General features: G+C 40.0%; 1 protein-coding gene across 2 annotated transcripts in view; it reads left to right on the top strand.

Moving 5' to 3' along the window:
• CACNA2D3 (calcium voltage-gated channel auxiliary subunit alpha2delta 3) overlaps window positions 1–18,476 on the top strand; it is a 1,103,218-nt gene that overhangs the window by 377,291 nt on the left and 707,451 nt on the right. For both annotated transcript variants that reach the window (XM_072599035.1, XM_072599036.1), the window contains exon 5: window positions 16,375–16,537. In XM_072599035.1, the coding sequence (XP_072455136.1) occupies window positions 16,375–16,537 (163 nt within the window). The remainder of the gene's footprint in view (window positions 1–16,374; window positions 16,538–18,476) is intronic.

The following is an 18,476-nucleotide window of genomic DNA, read 5'->3' as shown; positions in this document are numbered from 1 at the left end:
AGACAATGGGGAGTAAATACTAAGAAACATTGCCTCTCTTAAGCAAAAGCACTCATATTTATATGTATGTGAGCGAGAGTGTGTTTATATTTCAGTCATTTGGAAAACATTCACTCCTAAATGGGAGAGAAAATGGGCAAGAGAGTAAAATTAACTGTCCTTTTCATTAAAAGATCTACTTTCCTGTCATTAAACTAATTCACTTTCTAAGATCCTACAAACACTCCACATAACAGTCTATGGGTACTTACTTAAGTGCTCTGTATTCCAATAAGGTAACTCTTGGCCCTCGTTCAATCCACTTCCAGTAACTGTCATATCCAAATGACACGCTCTTCAGAGTCAGTTTTATCGGAGGCAATCCAATTACATGGATCCACTGGAATAACCATGTCCCCTATATTGTTGTTTTTTTCTCATAACATGGTTAAGAGTATGTTTTCATCAACTATCTCTTCCATCTGGACTTTGTGATATCCCCATTCAATCTTTAGTTGCTAAAATATCTCAAACAAATCATTATTTTCCCTTCATCATCAATTATACCCAGTAGCCAATTACAGTAGTTACAAACTGTGGGCACACAACGTTTGGGGAATAACAGTTGTAATTCATTTGTTAACTACTTGTACCCACTCATACAAGGGACAGACAGGTAGACATATGCTCACATAAAGCGAATTATTCTCTAATGGTGGTGAGGCTTCAAATATTCCTTTGCACATTATACCAAGTTATGGAAAACTACAAAGCTTCCTTGGTGAAAGCACGGTACAGTTAAAGAAAAAGTCATGATATCATCTACATTTAAAGACAAAATGGTTGAAAAAATATTGATTTTTGACTTTGGGAGAGGCAGAGTACCTATTGTGTGTTTATCAGTCAATCAACTGGGAAATCTCTACCAGTGAAATCTTAGGTCCAAGATAACGTGACTCCTCCTAACGCAGGTCATTAACTATTCAGCAACTCGAGTTTTAGATATAGTTTAGGGGCACTAAGAGATTAAGTGACTTGCCCAGTACCTCACAACCATTATATGTTAATATGAATAAACATATCTTTAATTCCAGGGGAAAAGTTGATCAAAAATTGTAAGTATTTATTTAGCGACAAGCAAAAGAGGCCACTTTCTCAAGAAAGCCCCAAGAGAGATAGAGAAAGATATTGTACAGTGCTAAAAGTTATTGTCAAAAGTTGATATTCTGATACTATTGAATGCATCTGCTCCAAATGAAACTAATTCAAATCAGAAAGGAGATACAAGATTGAGAAAGAAATAGAAACCTTATATTATTATATCTTAACTTCCCCTAGACTAAAGTAGCTATTTTACTGAGATATAATTAATATGTCAAGAGAGAACAAAATAGAAAAAAAAAGTAGGGGATATACATGTATCTGAATACCTGTGGACCTTTCATAAAATTTGACCATGAATTTGGACAACTGATTTCTAGTTGTATTCAGACATTGTATGACTACATTGCAGAAGACAATGTAGTGCAGAAACATCCAGCTCAGGGCAGCCAAAGTCCTGAACCAGATTCAAATGTAGTTGGGTAACATTTAACAAAATAAGAAGTGCAAGAAGACAGATAACGTGGATTTGTGGTTTTCTAAGTCAATGTGTGGCAAATAGGGAACTGTTTCTATTTGAGTTTGAAACTATTGCTGTGGTGGATAGTCTTGGAGCCAGGGAAACTGGATTTCGATTCCTGCCTCTGACATGTACTGGCTTTGTGATCCTGGGCCAATCACTCAACCTCTCTGGTCTCCACCATTGTCTTAGACTGGACTAGACTTTGCAGGGATGGTATTGGCTGCATCAGTAAAGGTCCAGTCCTTAACTTTCTCTACCTTATGTTGATTACATATACTGAGGAATTCAATGAAACATTTTGCCAAGCTTTTCTCATAATTAGGACTAAATCTACTTTTTTGGGGTGGGATTTTCAATATTTCCTCTGTAAAAAGAAGGGTTAGGACATTCGACTATGCTGACTCCGGGGTCTTTTTCACCTCTAAGTCTATAATCCCAAATGGGATGCTAGCCAGGTCACTTAATCTGCCTGGACTAGAGTTCTTTCCTCTAGGAAATGAGAAGTTTGGACAAGGCAGCCTCTTAGGAATTTTCCAGCTCTAAATCTGTCTTCCTCTGGCCCTATCATTGTGTTTGCCCTTCCCATCAGCCCCTGGTAGGCAGAGTCTATGTTGTTTATTGTTCCTCCAACCCAGTAGACACTTAATGAATGCTGAATTGAAAGATATATGGGGACGAATGTTCTCATCAATGTTTACAACTGGCTCTCTGAGGAAAAAAAGAACATTCATGACATCCATTAAAGTTTAATCTGCATTACTAATATTTTTTCTAGAATTTTCCTAAGCCTAGTTAGCCAAGAAAATAATATATCAAGTACTCATTTGTAACTTTTGCCAGTTTCTGTGATGGAAGTAGTCACGCTGAACATTAATAATGGGGAGCCACAGCTGTCTCCAGGACAGCCCCGAGGCCAGACCATTCCAGGTGCCTGACATGGAGTGCAGAGACTGAACAGTGACAATGGCAAGTCGTGTCACTTTGCATGGACTGGAAAATGTATGATCTCTGAGTGCAGAGATGGTTTGGCTTTTTGTCTTGTGTTGCCGCAGAGTGGTGGGAGGGTCACTCTGAAGGGATAGTAGTAGAGTGAAAGAAGGGGGAAGTGTAAAATAAGAGTGGGAAGGGAGGTTGTGGGCAGATGGGGAAGACCTTCTGTGACAAAGGGATTGGTCTTTTATTTTAGAGATTAGACAGAACCAATCCATTTTATTGGACAGAGTTAGAAGTATGATTAAGGAAAATTCCTTGGGCAGTTGTGTGAAGGAAATCCTGGTTATGTAGAAAGGCTTGAGGCAGGTATACCAGTTAGGAGGCTATTGTAATCCAGGTGACAGCAGATAAGGAACTGAACTAGAGTGGTGGCTGAATAGGGAAAAAGGACAGAAGAAGCCATATTGTAGACATCAGAATGATAAGATTTGGCAGCTGATATGGGGAGAGAAAGAGTGAAGAGTTCAGGATGGCATTGCAACCTGGAAGACTTGAAGCATGGTGGTACTCACAACAGAAACAGGGAAATTTGGAAGAAAGATGAATGTTGGTTATAAATTATGACTTTTGTTTGGGCATATTGAGTTTGAGATATCTATATATCTATATCTATATCTATCTATCTATCTATCTATCTATATATCTATATATCTGTGAGATACTTAGTTTACATGTCCAATTGGCTGTTGGTGATGTAGGTTTGAAACTCAAAAGGGTGAGTATCTAGATCTGGGATTCATTTGCACAGGATGATAATAAAACCTGTGGAAACTTATGAGATTGTTAAGTAGAAAGAGAAGAGAAGAAGGTCCAGGACAGAAGTTAGTTGTACCCAAGGAGGGGGCATGATATGGAGAATAAATCAACAACAGGGATGGACAAAGAGTGGTCAGACAGATAACAAGAGAATCAAGAGAAAGAGCGGATAGGAAAACACTTAAAGGAGAAAGGACCCTGGCTGAGAGGTTGTCCGTCAATGTCAACCACATCAAAGAGGTAAAAAACCAGAACCAAGCAGTGAAAGTTGAGGAAAGATTAGACCAGTAGAAGAGCATTTATGGCTTGAGAAGAACAGTTTCAGGTAGTGAGGGCTTTAAGTAGAATAGCTAGAATATTACTCAAAGGACTGGAGGAATTTGGAAGCTATTGTGAGAGATTTGGGAGAAAGAAGAAATGGCAACTGACTCAGGGTGAAGGTATTTTTTTAGAGGTAGAAGTTTTTTCAGGGGATTCAGAGAGTGGGAAGGGAAAAGTCAAGGATGACACCAAAGTTGTGAAATGGGTGAAATGGGAGAATGGCAGCATCCGCTGACATATCTGTCATCTATGGCATAGACATTTTGTTCGACTCTCCTCTACCCCACCCTATGTACTACAAAAGATTCTATCCCTGATGCAGCCTGGAATGGTGGATAGAATGCTACAATTGAAGGGAGGTGGATTCAAGTCCCAACTCTGTCCCTGCTTTGTGATCCTGGGCAAATCATTGCATCACTCAGAGGGTCAGGAAAGTCTTGAAGGCTAAAAGTCCCAGAGTAGCTGAGATCTGTGTGAAATCCTATCTTCTTCATGCCATGAGGATGATGGTGATGTTGATTCCATTTTCCTGGCTAGGAATGGGCACCTCTCATTTTTCTGATCTGTGGATGCATATCAAGGGTAATGTGCAGCATCGCCATTCTTAGCTCGGCCATTGACATGGTTCTTCCCTTCCGCCATGTCTTGGACTCTGTGGCTTAAGATCTCCAAGGGCAGTTTTCTTTCCAGTGTCCTGGAACAGAAACTAAGGCTTGCACAACCTTCTTTCCTTTGCTCTTTTTGCCCAATAGAAATATAACTGTGTCTTTAATAGGTTCCATCAATGCTTTTGGAAATTCTTTGAACCTCTGAGACAGATGGATATCTCCTGTGCTAACCATGGCCATCCTTGGTCAACTCAGCAGCTAGTCCTCCCCAAGGGCTGTGGAGGCAGGGAGGGAAGGGTTCTGTAGTGACCTGCTCTCCAGCTTTGGCAGATGAGAGCCAAGACCTCATCATGGTGGATGGCTTCCAAAGAATGACTTAACTTGCTCTCCTCACCCCCTATTCTTTTTTTTTTTTCTTGCAATTGGAGCCATCAAAATTTTTCTTCCTGTTGGGTACTTGGAACCTTCTCCAAAATATCTGAGTGCTAACAGAGACTCATTTTACTCAAAACCAGATGACAAATAGAGAACTCTGTGTTGCTAGAGGAAAGAATATGTTTGATTTCCATTTGCCATGGTCTAATGAAGTGAATAAATTTGAGTTAATGTATAACTCCCTATCTAGAGGGAAATTGTGCATGGTTGGGTTAAGCAATCAGGTATATAGACATAGACTTGCTTCCTCTCCATAACTGTGACAACAGACTTTTATTTATTTCCCCTCTGTTTTCCTCAATTGATTCTTTGCAGTATTTCCTGTATGAGCCCTTATGCCATCCTCACACATATTTCTTCTTGATTCATTTCTTTCTATTTAATTTATTGAGCATTGATTGTGCCAGTCACTGTACTAGGTGATGGAATATAGAATCCAAACCTGAACCAGCCCTACCTCCTAGAAGCTACATTCTTAGGATGCACTTTAAGGTGCTGACATTTTAGGGATTAGGTTTGCTCTGCTTAGCACCAAAGGACAGAAGTATGGGTAGTGGGTGGAGATTGCAAAGAGACAATTTCTGGTTTGATTCACAGAAATGATACCTAAGATTGAGAGATAAGTGACCAGAGAACAGTGGGTTTTGTCAGGTAGTGGGCTCCTTTTGACCAGATAACTACTTACGTGGGAGCTGTATTAGGGACTAGCTGGTCACTGAAGTTCCTTTCAGTTTGTCGGTTCTGTAATTCTACCACCTAGTTGGTCAGAAGTTAGCAATCTTTGCTAACAGGCCTTCCATGAGAGCGCCTCCTTGCTGGCTCATGCCTCCCTCCCTGTGAAATGTCCCCCCTTGCTGTGGCACCTCCTTGCTATGTTAGGCTTCTCATGAGAATGCTTCCTTGTTCTTGGGACAACCCATGCTCCTTTTGAGCAGCTCCCACTGTTGAGAAACTGGGCTTTTATTTTAAGTCTAAATTGGTCTCTTTTTAATTCTCCCTTTCTCTCCCCCTACATTCTTCTTTTCCTGCAACAACTTTCAATCAATTCATGTTCCTGTGGTCTAACTTCAATGATCATTCTGAGTCTTAATTTTAAAGTCAACACTTGGGAAGAGTCTTTGTCAGTGCAAAGAGCTTGAGGGACAAGTTACTGTTCAAAACTTCTTGACAAATTACATTTCCTGCCTGGTAGCTCCATAATCACTTCAATGATAATTACTGCATAATTGCCAAGGAAAGGTCATAAATCAATCTAATGTATCAGAGCTGTAAATTACCAGCATTATGGCTTCGAAAATACAATGCAGTGCCCTGCTCTCCTCCCTTCTTTTAGTCTCTAATGAAAAGGTGGCTCATTTCCTTGCCAAGGCCAACCTTTCTACGTACTCCCTTGATAGCTTGCTCCTCCCTCATCCTCCAGTAAATTGATGCCTTGATTAGCCCCTCTTACACTTCAGTTTTGATTTTTTCCCCTGTCTACTGTCTCCTTCCCTGTTGCCTACAAACTTGTCTACCTCATTCTCTTAAAAAAATCACTGTACCCTAGATCCTCTTCAAGTTTCATCCTTTATCTTTTTTTTACTTCTACAGATATGATTATAGAAATGATCTCTAGACTCATTCTCCAGTATTCTTACTCCTTTTAAAATATTAGCATTTAATGTATTTTGTTTTTATATCATTTCATTTCTAAATGTGTCTTCCTTGTCTACTTACACAGAAAACTATAATTTTATAATAAAGAATAATAAAATGAATCATTTCCTCCCCAAAACCAACCTATATCTTAATGATCTCACTCATTACTAGAGTCAAATTGCTATTTCCATTTATACCACTGAGTCTTTAATTGGAAAACCCAATAGCTTTTTCTCATTCTTTCCTCATTTATCTGGACTGCTCTACAGCATTTAACAGTATTGACCATACTCTCCTTCTGAATCCTGTTGCCTTTTCTGGATTTTGGTGACACTGCTCTACTACCTGTAGGGGGTTTCAGTCTCTGTTCCTTGGTCATCACTTGTATCCCACACTCTAATTGTAGTAATACTCTAAGACTATCCAGAGCTCTCTTCTCCCTCTACACCCTCTCCCTTGATCTCATCAGTTCCCGTGGGTTCAAATATCGTCTCGATAAGGATGATACCAAATTATATAAACTAATTCTAACAACTTCCTTAGCTTCATTCCTACATCCCCAACTGGGCAGCTAGATGGTGCAGTGGATAGAACACTAGTGCAGGAGTCAGGAGGACCTGAGTTCAAATCTCACCTCAGACACTTGACACTCACTAGCTGTGTGACCTTGGACAAGTCACTTAACCCCAATTGCCTCATCCTGGGTCATCTCCAGTCATCCTGATGAATATCTGGTCACTAGATTTAGATGGCTCTGGAGGAGAAGTGAGGCTGGTGACTTGCACAGCCCTCACTCACTCAAAAAACAGTCAAGTGCAAGTCATGCCATTGTTTCTCTGATGGCATGGTCTTCTTCGGCAATGAAGGGTGAACACATATCCCCACCTGCCTAGACAAAGCACCACAGGTGTCTTAAAGTCAATATGTCCAAACTTATACCCTTTATCTTTCTCTACCAAATCAATCTCAATTCCTAACTTCCTGTTTCTGTCAAGGGCTCCACTATTCTTCTAGTTACCTTATCATTCCTCATTTATACATCTCATGTATCCTTCCCCGTATCTATCAATTTCCACATTTTGTTAATTTTGCTTTCTTACCTGGACTGTTGTATTACTTCTTAATTGGGATTCTTGCCTCCAGTTTCTTTTCTCTCCAATTCATCCTCCAAAGTGATATTTCTCAAACATTGGTCTACTAATGCTGCTCCCTGCTCCAAAAGATCCACTGGCTCCCTATTGTCTTTAGGATAAACTACAGTTCCTCTCTAGCATTTAAAGCCCATTCGCAATTTCTAGGTTTTCTTCCTAGACTTATTTGACCCTCCCCCCACCACATGCTTGATGTTTTGGCCAAACTGGCCCCCACACACAACGTTAAATCTCCTATCTCTAAGCCTTTCCATGGGCTATTTTTCTTTCCTGGATTGTACGCCTTTGTTACCTCCACTTCGCTGAATCTCTAGGTCCTCAGCTCGATTACAGCCTTCTGCAGAAGACCTTCTGTTCCCTCTTCTTCTGGCAGTAACTGGCCCCCCAAATGCCCAACTACTTTTATTATTTTGTAAATATTTAATTGGATAATCAGCATGTATCATTTCTACAATCTGATGTTCAGTCTGTGTCTTTTATTTTCTACATGTCATTTCCATTTCCTTGAAGGTGTGAGGCGTTTTGCTTCCTTTCCAGTCCTAACAGAGTGCCTGATCAACTGTGTCTCTGTGTACTTGTGTGTGTGCGTGCGTGCATGTGACACCTGCTTGGTAATGGAGTACCCCAAAGTTTTTGTTGTGTTTTTATTATTTAGTGATCACCTAAATGTGAGTCTAATGGAGAGATTCTCATCCTAATGTGAAAATCACTTCCCAGTTCGGTGCCTCTCACTGCTGCTCTCCTCACAGCATCCTCCTTTCTGTTTATTCAATAATTTTGAGCTTCTAAACTCAAGGACAGCTCTCAACCAATTATATCAATTTTATTTTGTCTAGAGGGAAGGATGATATGGGAATTAAGATTTAGGATGATTTCAGAAATAATTTAACAGAAGAGAAAAACATACATTTGACATTATTTTTCAGATTTGTGAAGTCACTTAAAACAGCACTTATTGTTTGTTATTCAAAGTAAAATATAATGTGGTTCAAAATAAGTATTTGAATAGAGTGAAAACTCTGAGTGGTCCATATATACATACATGTCTGTAGTATATTTGCACGGCAGGGGCTGTATTTGGGGGAGGGGGACGGAATGATCCAGACTCATGATTACATCAGCATAGAAGCTCCTTGTTTAGACTGATAGCCTTACAAAGCAGCCACAGGACGCGAGAGATTGAATGACTTTCCCAGGGCCACTCAGCTGGTATGTGTCAGAGGCAGGTGAGTGTTCCTCCTTATCTATACGGCCTCTATGCATTAAAATGCATAAAACATAAAGAATAAATTAAAGATATATTTAACATATACACGCACTTAATACTAACAGAAATATTATATATATATATATCTGATAAATATCTACTTTAAACTACAGTGTCAGTCATGAGATGAACTAGAGTGTGACTAGTAACATTGCCATTTGATTCCTATATAAGATTGCAAGCTTCTTGAAGGCAGGGATCTCATCATTTTTTGAGCCTGGATCCAGGAACCTAGTACAGTGTCTGACACATACGTGATTTATAAGTACTCGTTGATTATGTTTGAATAGGCTTTGCAGTTTGGCCCATAGTTCCAGCAGAGCAGAGGTTCGTCCTATGACCAAACCTTTCTTCTTTACTCAGTCTTTCTCCAGATTCATGTAGATGCCAAGATATTGGGACCACTCAGTTTCCCCCCCCTTCCCCCTCCAGGATTGGTGAGAAGTCATTCATAAGGAAGCAATACTTTTGGAGTATATATTAGGCCACCACTGGCCCATTGTGCAGAGGAGAGACACAGTTAGCTATGGGGTCATCAAAGGTCAGTGACCTCCACTGAGAAGGCAAAACAGATTATTTTCTTAGGCCATTAGTGGTCAGAGGATTCATGCAGACACTGATAGGAATCTGGGACTCTGTGCTGGATTTACTCTATTTTCTCTTTGCTGTTTTTATTTCTAATTTCTTTCATGCTTTCCCATTGAAAATTTCATGAAACCACCAAAGATCCCAGAGCAGAAGCATAACAGAAATGGGTTTGGGGATTGTCCCAAAGGATGAAAGGCTACTTTCTCCATGACACTGATAGATGCTGTCGCTTAGGACATTCCAGGAGGCAGCTGGGTAGCTTAGCAGGTACACTGAGAAATTTTGCTCTCATTTCTTCTTTTCATTTTCAGATGAATGCTAAAAACAGTATAAATTTAAAAAATAGTACGCTAACATCTTCAACATATTCCTTTTATAGGCATGCCCTCTTCTCCTTTGCAGAAGTCAGAGCTCACAAGGTTGGAATACTACATTTGAAGTCTGATTTTTTTCAATGTGTTGATTAGTTTAGCAGATAATTTCCCCTTCTTTTATCTTATTTTTTTCTTATGAGGAATGGTTCTCCGGGAAGGGGGAGAGGAAGGGATATAGAATGAAATTCAAGTGTTATGAAGATAAAAGACACCAATAAAAATCTACTATTAAACATTTTGTTTGACATCAGAAGCCCTGCCCCAACATTGTCAGTTATCTTAAGGGGAGATTCTCAGTTTATAATGTTAAGCAGAAAAAGAAAGACAGGGAATCAGCGACTTTGTTCCTGAAAAGAAAAAATTCAGTCCTTCTACCCATATAACTTTTTTTCTCAGGAAGCTTCATTGGCTCCCTATTGCCTCTGGGATAAAGTACAGACTTGTACTCCTCATTTAACGTCCTTTATAATTTGGGTATCCCTTATCTCTTCAGTCGTATTTGATATTAATCCACTGGCCGTGTCTATTCTACATTCTGACCAAATTGCCCTCCTTGCTTCTCCCTGAAATCAGCATTTCCTCTTCTATCTCCCTATCTTTCTGCAGACCCCACCCACCCATAGGCCTGGACTGTGCCCCTCATCTCTACTTCTAAGACTGCTGAACTTCATTCATGGCTTATCTTAGTTGCCATTTCCTACTGGAAGTCTTTCTTGATCTCCTTGGTTGATGTTGCTCTCTTCCTCCTCAAATTTCATTTTGTTCATTCATTTTGGTTGAATGATAATATTAGAGACCAGATTGTAGAGGGTTTAGAAGAGAATCAGAGCACCTGATGTATGTCATTTTCTCAAGGACTTTAGGCATGAAGAATTGGAAGCATATAACATAATTGTTAGTGGGGATGTTAAGATCAAAGCAAGGGCTTTTTATGGATAGAGAAGACAAAGATGTGTTTGTAGACAGCCTGTAGATAGGGAGAGACTGAAGATAAAAGTGAGTGGAAATTACACAGGAGAAAAATCTGCTGGAAAATATAACAGGGAGTGGGACCAAGGCTAAAGGTGGAGGGGTTTACTGACAAATAGAGGAGCTGCTTCCTTCATATGAAATAGGATTTAAGGATGTGAAATGGGGAACATATGAGAAGTTTCCTTTAGTGAACAGCCTCACTCTTTTTGTTGATGTGATGTTTAAAAAGTTCAAAAGACATGATTTCTGAGTAATTAATCACTTTATTAATAAAACTAGCACTTTATTAGTAAAAGAGATCAATGACACTCTCCAGTGCCAAAGACGCTCATGGTGATAGGCTCGCAATTTATATGCCATTGGAAAAGTAGGCATTCCTGAGGATAGCAATCAACTCTAATTGGTTAACAATTAATGAGAAAATGAATATTGTAATGAAATATGGGCTCATTTTAATGAGGGTCTTGGGGGTACATGACTTGGATCACCCAAGTCTCAGTCAAAAAGACAGCAATTTCTACATCACCTGTCCCACACGAAGGGAAAATCCACATTTTCCTAGATCTGTCTGAGTTAACCAATGAGAAGAATCCACCCATTCACCTATATTTAGAATCTTTTTTACTGCCTTTGATTAGCCCTTAACCTGGGTAAGTTTTTGCCCAGGATTTTTCACACTGGTTAAATTCTGAAAGAGGAAGTAGAATAGCAGAAAAACCTTAGTCCTAATTCAATAATTAATTATTAATATATGAAAGAAATAATAATTCTCTCATTGAGGCATAGGGGGAAGTATTAATCTGAAAGACAGGAATGAGTGGTGCTATGGGGGACTTGGGTGGATGTAAGAATATTTGTAAAAGTCTCTGTGGTGAGTATGATAGTGACCTGATTAGAGAAGTATAAAAGGATTGCCTTTGGTGAAGACCTAGTTGAGATTATATGTCATAAATTTGTAATGGACCCAGTCAGCATAGATTTCCTCCAACTTTGTTCAGTTCAATATACATAGGAGCAAAGACATTGGCTAGTGGGAGGAATCCAGGGTTGAGGTTTGACAAGGCATAATTCGTAACAGAACCAGGTTGAAAGGGATTCAGGTATAGGACTGGAGTGATTCACCACAGAGCTGTGATAGGAAAGAGAGGAGAGTATATCCAATGTCAGGGGATGGCCTGGGAAAGAATTACATTTAATAAATGATTTTTGATTTATTCATTGGAGAAACACAAGGTAGGACTACTGAGTATTGAAAGATACCATGAAGAGGTGACCTGGGAGAATGGACATGCCTCGTCATTCTGACTTTGCCACCAACTTTGCTCTGACTTTGGGTAGTCCTTGAATCTATCTGGGTCCCTGATTCCTCACCAGCAAAATGAAAGAATTGAGTGATCTCTTTAGCAATTAATATCTTACCATTTTTAGTGATCCAGACTAAAATGCTACTGGGACATAGAGAAGAAGGGAGCCACTAAGGATTGGGGTGATCAGAGGAAGCTTGGAGTAGGAAATGGGGCACCATCTGGGCTCTGAAGGATTTCAGACTTGTGATAGCCAAAGTGGATTGAGTACGGACTTTCCTAGAAGTGGAAGAGGAACTTCCATGGAGTGAAAGGGAAGCTGTAAAGGTAAAAATATATATGGTATATTCATGGGAAGTGAGTAGTCTTCTATGATAACAGCAGGGTTTAAATAGTGAGGCAGTAAGGTAGCTTACCAGGATATAGAGAGCTTTGATTGCCAGGCAAAGGGAGTTTGTACTTCTTCCTATGGACAATGAGAATCATGTTTTAAAGCAAATGAGGGATAGTACAAAAGCAACATTAAAAGGACAACTTAGTGTCTCAGAGGAATGGATGCTGGGACTGTTGGTTAGAAGGGAATGTTCAACTGTGGGAGTTTCTAACCATAGGAAGGCACAGTGGTTGTTTTTGCCAATTGTGATCCTTCTTCATTGAATACTGGTATATGAAGCCAGAATCAACTTGGTTAGAGCGCTAGTCATGCATGGCCTTCTCCCTGGATGGATGAGACTCTAAGAGCTCCCCCAAAACCTATTTGCCCATCCAAATGCTTCTTCACCATAGACTATTCAATATTATTCAATCCAATGAGTGGCATCTTAGAAATCCTGGGAGAATGAAACCAAACGGAGTTGTTGTATAGCCTGACCAACCTCATTGCTGAGCCAAAATGATAGCACTGATTGCGCAGCTCACAGAATTCCTCTTCTCTTAATTGCTAATGCTCTGTGATGTCATGTGTCAGACCGACAAAGGCAGAGTGGCCTGTACATATCCGTTGGGGGAAGAAAAGGAAAGTACATTGATCATGAGGAACTGATACATTTTCCTTTGGGAAATCAGTCACCTCTGGTTTCTTCCTGACTTCATTGGCATTCTGAGCTTTGTGGATAATTTAATTACTTGGGAAATCAAAGGCCTCATATGAGATCTCAACACAAAAAAGAGCTCAGGGAAAAGGGAAAAAAGAAATTATCACATCATTCTGTTGAAAACAGGCATACAATTCATTTTTCAATAAATTAAGTTTCTAGTTATAGGGAACAATGGCCTGAAAGACTTTGGGCCTCTTAGCATCGTTAACTTTCTGGGAAGTGCTTTGGTCCTGGGAAGATTAAGATGTCATTTACCATAATACATAGCATGCATCATCTTCTTGATGTTCTGTGTGCTAGGAAAACTTCTGAGGGAGGAGGATGTGATGCAGCTCTCAGATGGCTCACCCATGCGCTCATACATGCCACTGGATAGCTAAAGGCTAATCATCTGTGCCTACATGTTATTTCAGTTTCTTTTTGTGTAACATCCTGTGATAAAACTTTACTGACATTTTATATTCTTACATATGTGTGTAGATGCATTTTTTTCCTGTGCATATTTTTGTTTTAATAGAAGTTCTTTCATTTCTTTACTTGCCTGGAAGTGATAGTCACCAAGTAGGGGACAAAAACAAAGAAACAAAAAGAAAATGAAATAGTCTTGCTCGCCTCAAAGAGTCCAGCTAAGCACAGTTTCTCCTGGGCAGGTACGCATCCCAGGGAAGGAGCACAATGGAATAGAAAGAGCTTGGATTTGGGGACTGAGAACCTGCTTTGAATCCCTGATCTGCCATGTATTACCTGTGTCACCTGGGACATGCCATTTGATTCCTCTTGGTCTCCATTATTAAACTGTAAAATGTAAGAGGGTGGATTATATCTGAGGTGCCAAAATTCCAGCCTGCCAGAGTGGGGCCACAATCAAATTCAAATGTAATCAGTGAATATTTAACAAAACAAATTAAAATACAATAAAACATGGATAATGTTAATTTGTGATTTTCTAAGTCAATATGTTGTCTGTAGCAATGTATTCTAATTGAATTTGATATTACTGAATTAGATGATGGCTAAGATTCATTCCAGATCTACATCTGGGATCCTCTGTCAAGATGTGTGGCTCATACCACCGTCCAGCTTCCCCTACAGAATCAGGTGCTGGACAGCTCCCTGCCTTGGTTTCTTTTTTCACTCCACACCTGGCCAAAGAAAGAGATTCCTTAAGAAGTAGTAGAAATACCAGTAGCAAGTAGGTGATGCTGAAAGGGGCTAATAGAGAGTACATGGGGTCTTTAATAGAGAGTACATGGGGTCACAAAAGACCAGCATCATGATCCCAGAATTTTACTCACAGTTGGTTCTAGTAGAAACAGAGAGGAAGCTTTGGTGGAATCTTCTTGGACCCTGAGATGGGTCCTCTGATTCTCAGCCTTTTTCTGCTTCTATCTTTGTTTCCAGTGAAAGTTATTTGCTATCCAATTTGGAACAAAACAAAATACATGTATAACATTATTTTTGATATCCTAAAAACTCCAATTTTTTTAAACAGAGTGCCAGCCTGAACTTAATTTATTAATTTGTCAAACTTAAGGCTCTAGTAATTACATTCTCCTATTCTCTATTGATTCACAGTTTCCTCAATGGGATCACCTTGGAAAGCTAGGCTAGAGTGACCTTGTTTGTGTAGTGCCTTAAATGTCAAACAGAAAAAATTTATACTTTATCTCAGAGGTGATAAGGAACTAGTGAAGGGTCTTGTGCAGGGGAACTTGGTTGAACCTGTGCTCTAGGAAAATCAATTTGACAGTTATTTGGAAGATGATTTAGAGAGGGATCATAAGATAAGCTCATAAATTGAGATTTAGAATGAATCTTGCAGACCGAATCCAAATCCCTTATCTTAAATAAATGGAAACTGAGTCATAGGGAGATAAAGTGACCCCAGATTACACAACTAATAAGAGTCTGAGGTTGAATCCAAGTCTGTTTGACTCCTAATGCCTTATATACTGAGCCACATGATTAAGGTAGGGTGACCAATTGAGAGACTAATACAATGGTCCAAACAAGAGAAGCTAAAGACCTTCACTAGCATGGTGGTCATTTGAGTATTAAAAGGTAGGATAAGTCTATAAAGAGAGAGAGGAATTAGAATCTATAAAGCTTGGCAACTGATTTGATATGGGTGTGGGGGTGAATAAAGCATTGTGAATGTCTCCTAGATTGTAAATATTTATAACTGATAGAATTACAGTGACTTTGAAAAAAACAGGGAAAGTTAAAAAGAGAGATGGAATTTGGGGGAAAATGATAACTTCTGTGTTGGAATTATTGAGTTTGATACGGCTGTGTGATAATCACCTGAAGGTTTGGAGGTTCAGTCAGAAATGCGGGCTTTCAGGTCTGAAAGATGAGCTATGCAGATCTTGGAGGTATCTGCATGGAGATGACAGAAGTAGCTTTGGGAGACAAGATCTCTGAGAAGTCAACTCAAAGAAGAGAAGAGGCCTCCAGGCCTGAGCTATGGGGCACAGCCACATAAAGGCTTCAGAATCTGGATGACAATAATGATCCTACAGAGGAACCTGAAACCAAGAAGTCAGACAGGTCAAAAGAAGATGAGGATGAAACAATTTCACAAAACTCCAGAGAGAAGAGGGTGTGCAACCATGCAGAGATGCCAAGAAAAGTAAGCATTGAGACTGGGTTTAGCAATAGAAAAATCACTGATGACTTTGGAAAAAGTGATTAGAGTCAGGTGGGCAGAAGTCAAACTGCCAAGGGCTAATAAGGAAGTTTTGTACCAGGACATTCTTTATCACATTATAAAATGAGCTGATTTTTATAAACACTAATAGTAAAAAAAAATATTTAGGGCACCATGCTGTTTCTCAGTCATTTCTTGGCTATTTTCTTCTTTAGCTAAATTTACAGATGAGGAGACTAAGGTAAACAGGGTCAAGTGACTTGCCGAGGGTCACACAGTTAAGAAGTGTCAGGAAGGGAGGCAGGATAACTTATAAGGGATAACTTCTTCAGGCAATTCTCTGAGCCAAAATTGCAGAGGTCCTGATCTGCATTTATAGATTCTCCTTGATAGGAGTTCCTTAAGCTAATGAAACCACAGGCTTAATCCTTTTCCTTAACCTTCTGCCACTTGGAAGATCCATTTTGTATATTTTAATTGAAAGAAACTTTTCTTTTCTTTTAGACAGACTCACATGTGGATGGCAATGAATGGAGAGTTATCAAAAATCTCTTTGAATATTGAGATCAGATTGTAACACATTGTAACAAGTCACTCCATTTGATTTCCTCTTTCAGTATGAATATTTCAACGCAGTTCTGATTAATGAACAAGATGAGGAAGGAAAATATTTGGAGCTGGGGAAGGAATTCATCTTGGTTCCAAATGACCATTTTAACAACTTGCCCGTCAACATTAGTCTGAGTGATGTTCAAGTTCCAACCAACATGTACAACAAGGGTAAGTCTGGCATGCAGCCACTTGGTGTTTGGGCTGAGGGATTGGAGCTGGGAGGAGTCAGACTACTGATGCCTGAGACTTAGACACTGAGACCAGGAGGGACCCATGCTGACAAATTGGGCAGAGAGCTAAGCAAGATTGGTAGGCAGCTTGAACTAACTTTGCTTTTCTGCCTGCTGAGGATCTCTCCACTGTTTCTGTGCCTTTTAAAACTATTTGATTCTCTTCCTCCTCCCTCCTTTCCTTCCTTCCTTTCTTTCTATCTGTCTATTTTTAAATGAAATGTCTTGAAGGGAGTGTTGAATAACACATCTATTGTGGGACACACATAGGGTGAGAAAGACCTATGTTTAAATTCTGCCTCTAATGTGTGTTGCTTGTATGACGTCTCCGAGTCAACTCTCTAACATATCTGTTAAGCTATAGAACACTGTGTTCTCTATCAAAGGAATTGCCATCCATATGAAATACAAGTGCCTTGATTTATTGGCCCAAATGTCAGAAAAAGTGGAAATGTAGCCTGGTCAGGCCTCCCTTTTCTTTAGACATACACCACACAACATCGTGGGGTAGAGTGGTACCAACAGGAAGCATGATATAGTAAATCAACTCTCTGAGGGAAGGAATTGCTTCTCATTTTGCCTTTGTATCCTCAGACCTATCAGTCAAATAGATTTATGAAGTCTCTGCTATGTGCCAGGGCTGTGCTAGGGGCTGGAGACACAATTAGAAAGAATGAGCTAGTTACTGCTCTCAAACATGTTATTTAGATTATGAGCTCCAGAGGAGCAGGGACCATCTTTAGCCTCTTTTTGTATCTCTAGTGCTTAGCAAAGTGCCTGGCACATAGTAGACATTTAATATCTGTTTATTGATTGTGCCAATTGATTTCTGAATGAGGACAGAACAACTGCACACATAAACATGTACAGAATAAATGTGAGGTATTTGGATCTGAGATTATTGGGGAGGCAGAGCGCTAGAACTGAACCGTGAGAAGAAACAGGGATTCTCTGAGACAGAAGGGAATAGTGAGCGCAGTGCTTGCATGGGGGGCAGCAAGTGAAAATACTTGGAGATGGAATAAGGAGGTTAAGGCAAATCAAGAAAGGCAGTTGAACTGGATTCCAAATGGGTAAGGGAGATGAATGCTCACTGAGGCTGGGAAAAAAGACTGGAGCAAGACTTTGAAGGGCTTTAAAATCAAACAGAGAAGTTTGTATTTTACTCTAAAGTGAGTAGGAAGCCACTGTCACTCCTTGAGTACAGAAGTGACTCTGTCATATAAGTAATGAAAATCATTTGGGTAGCTATGTAGAGAGTGGAATGAAATGGGGAAAGACTTGAGGCAGGGAGATCAGGTAGGAAAGGCCACTGCAAGACTTTGGCTGAGAAATTATGAGGGACTATACTAAGATGGTAACCATATGAGTAGAGAGAAGGACAGTGGGCATGAGAGATGCTGTAACAATAGAATTAGCCAGAATTGGCCACTGAGTGCAACTGCTGGAGGGAGAGGAGAGAGAGGGAGAGAGAGAGAGAGAGAGGGAGAAAGAGAGAGAGAGGGAGAAAGAGAGAGAGAGAGAGACAGAGAGAGAGAGAGAGAGAGAGAGAGAGAGACAGAGAGACAGAGAGACAGAGAGACAGAGAGACAGAGAGAGGGAGAAAGAGACAGAGACAGAGAGAGACAGAGAGGGAGTGACAGAGACACAGAGACAGAGACAGAGACAGAGACACAGAGAGAGAGACAGAGAGACAGAGAGGCAGAGAGACAGAGACAGAGAGACAGAGAGAGAAAGAGAGACAGAGACACAGAGAGAGATAGAGAGAGACAGAGACAGAGACAGAGAGACAGAGAGACATAGAGGCAGAGAGACAGAGAGAGACAGAGAGAGAGGAAGAGAGAAAGAGAGACTTATAAGATTTGAAGAATGGTAAA

The sequence above is a fragment of the Notamacropus eugenii genome, chromosome 3 (assembly GCF_028372415.1).
Source record: "Notamacropus eugenii isolate mMacEug1 chromosome 3, mMacEug1.pri_v2, whole genome shotgun sequence".
Classification (NCBI taxonomy): Eukaryota; Metazoa; Chordata; class Mammalia; order Diprotodontia; family Macropodidae; genus Notamacropus; species Notamacropus eugenii.
This window is presented reverse-complemented; position numbering and strand designations above follow the sequence as displayed.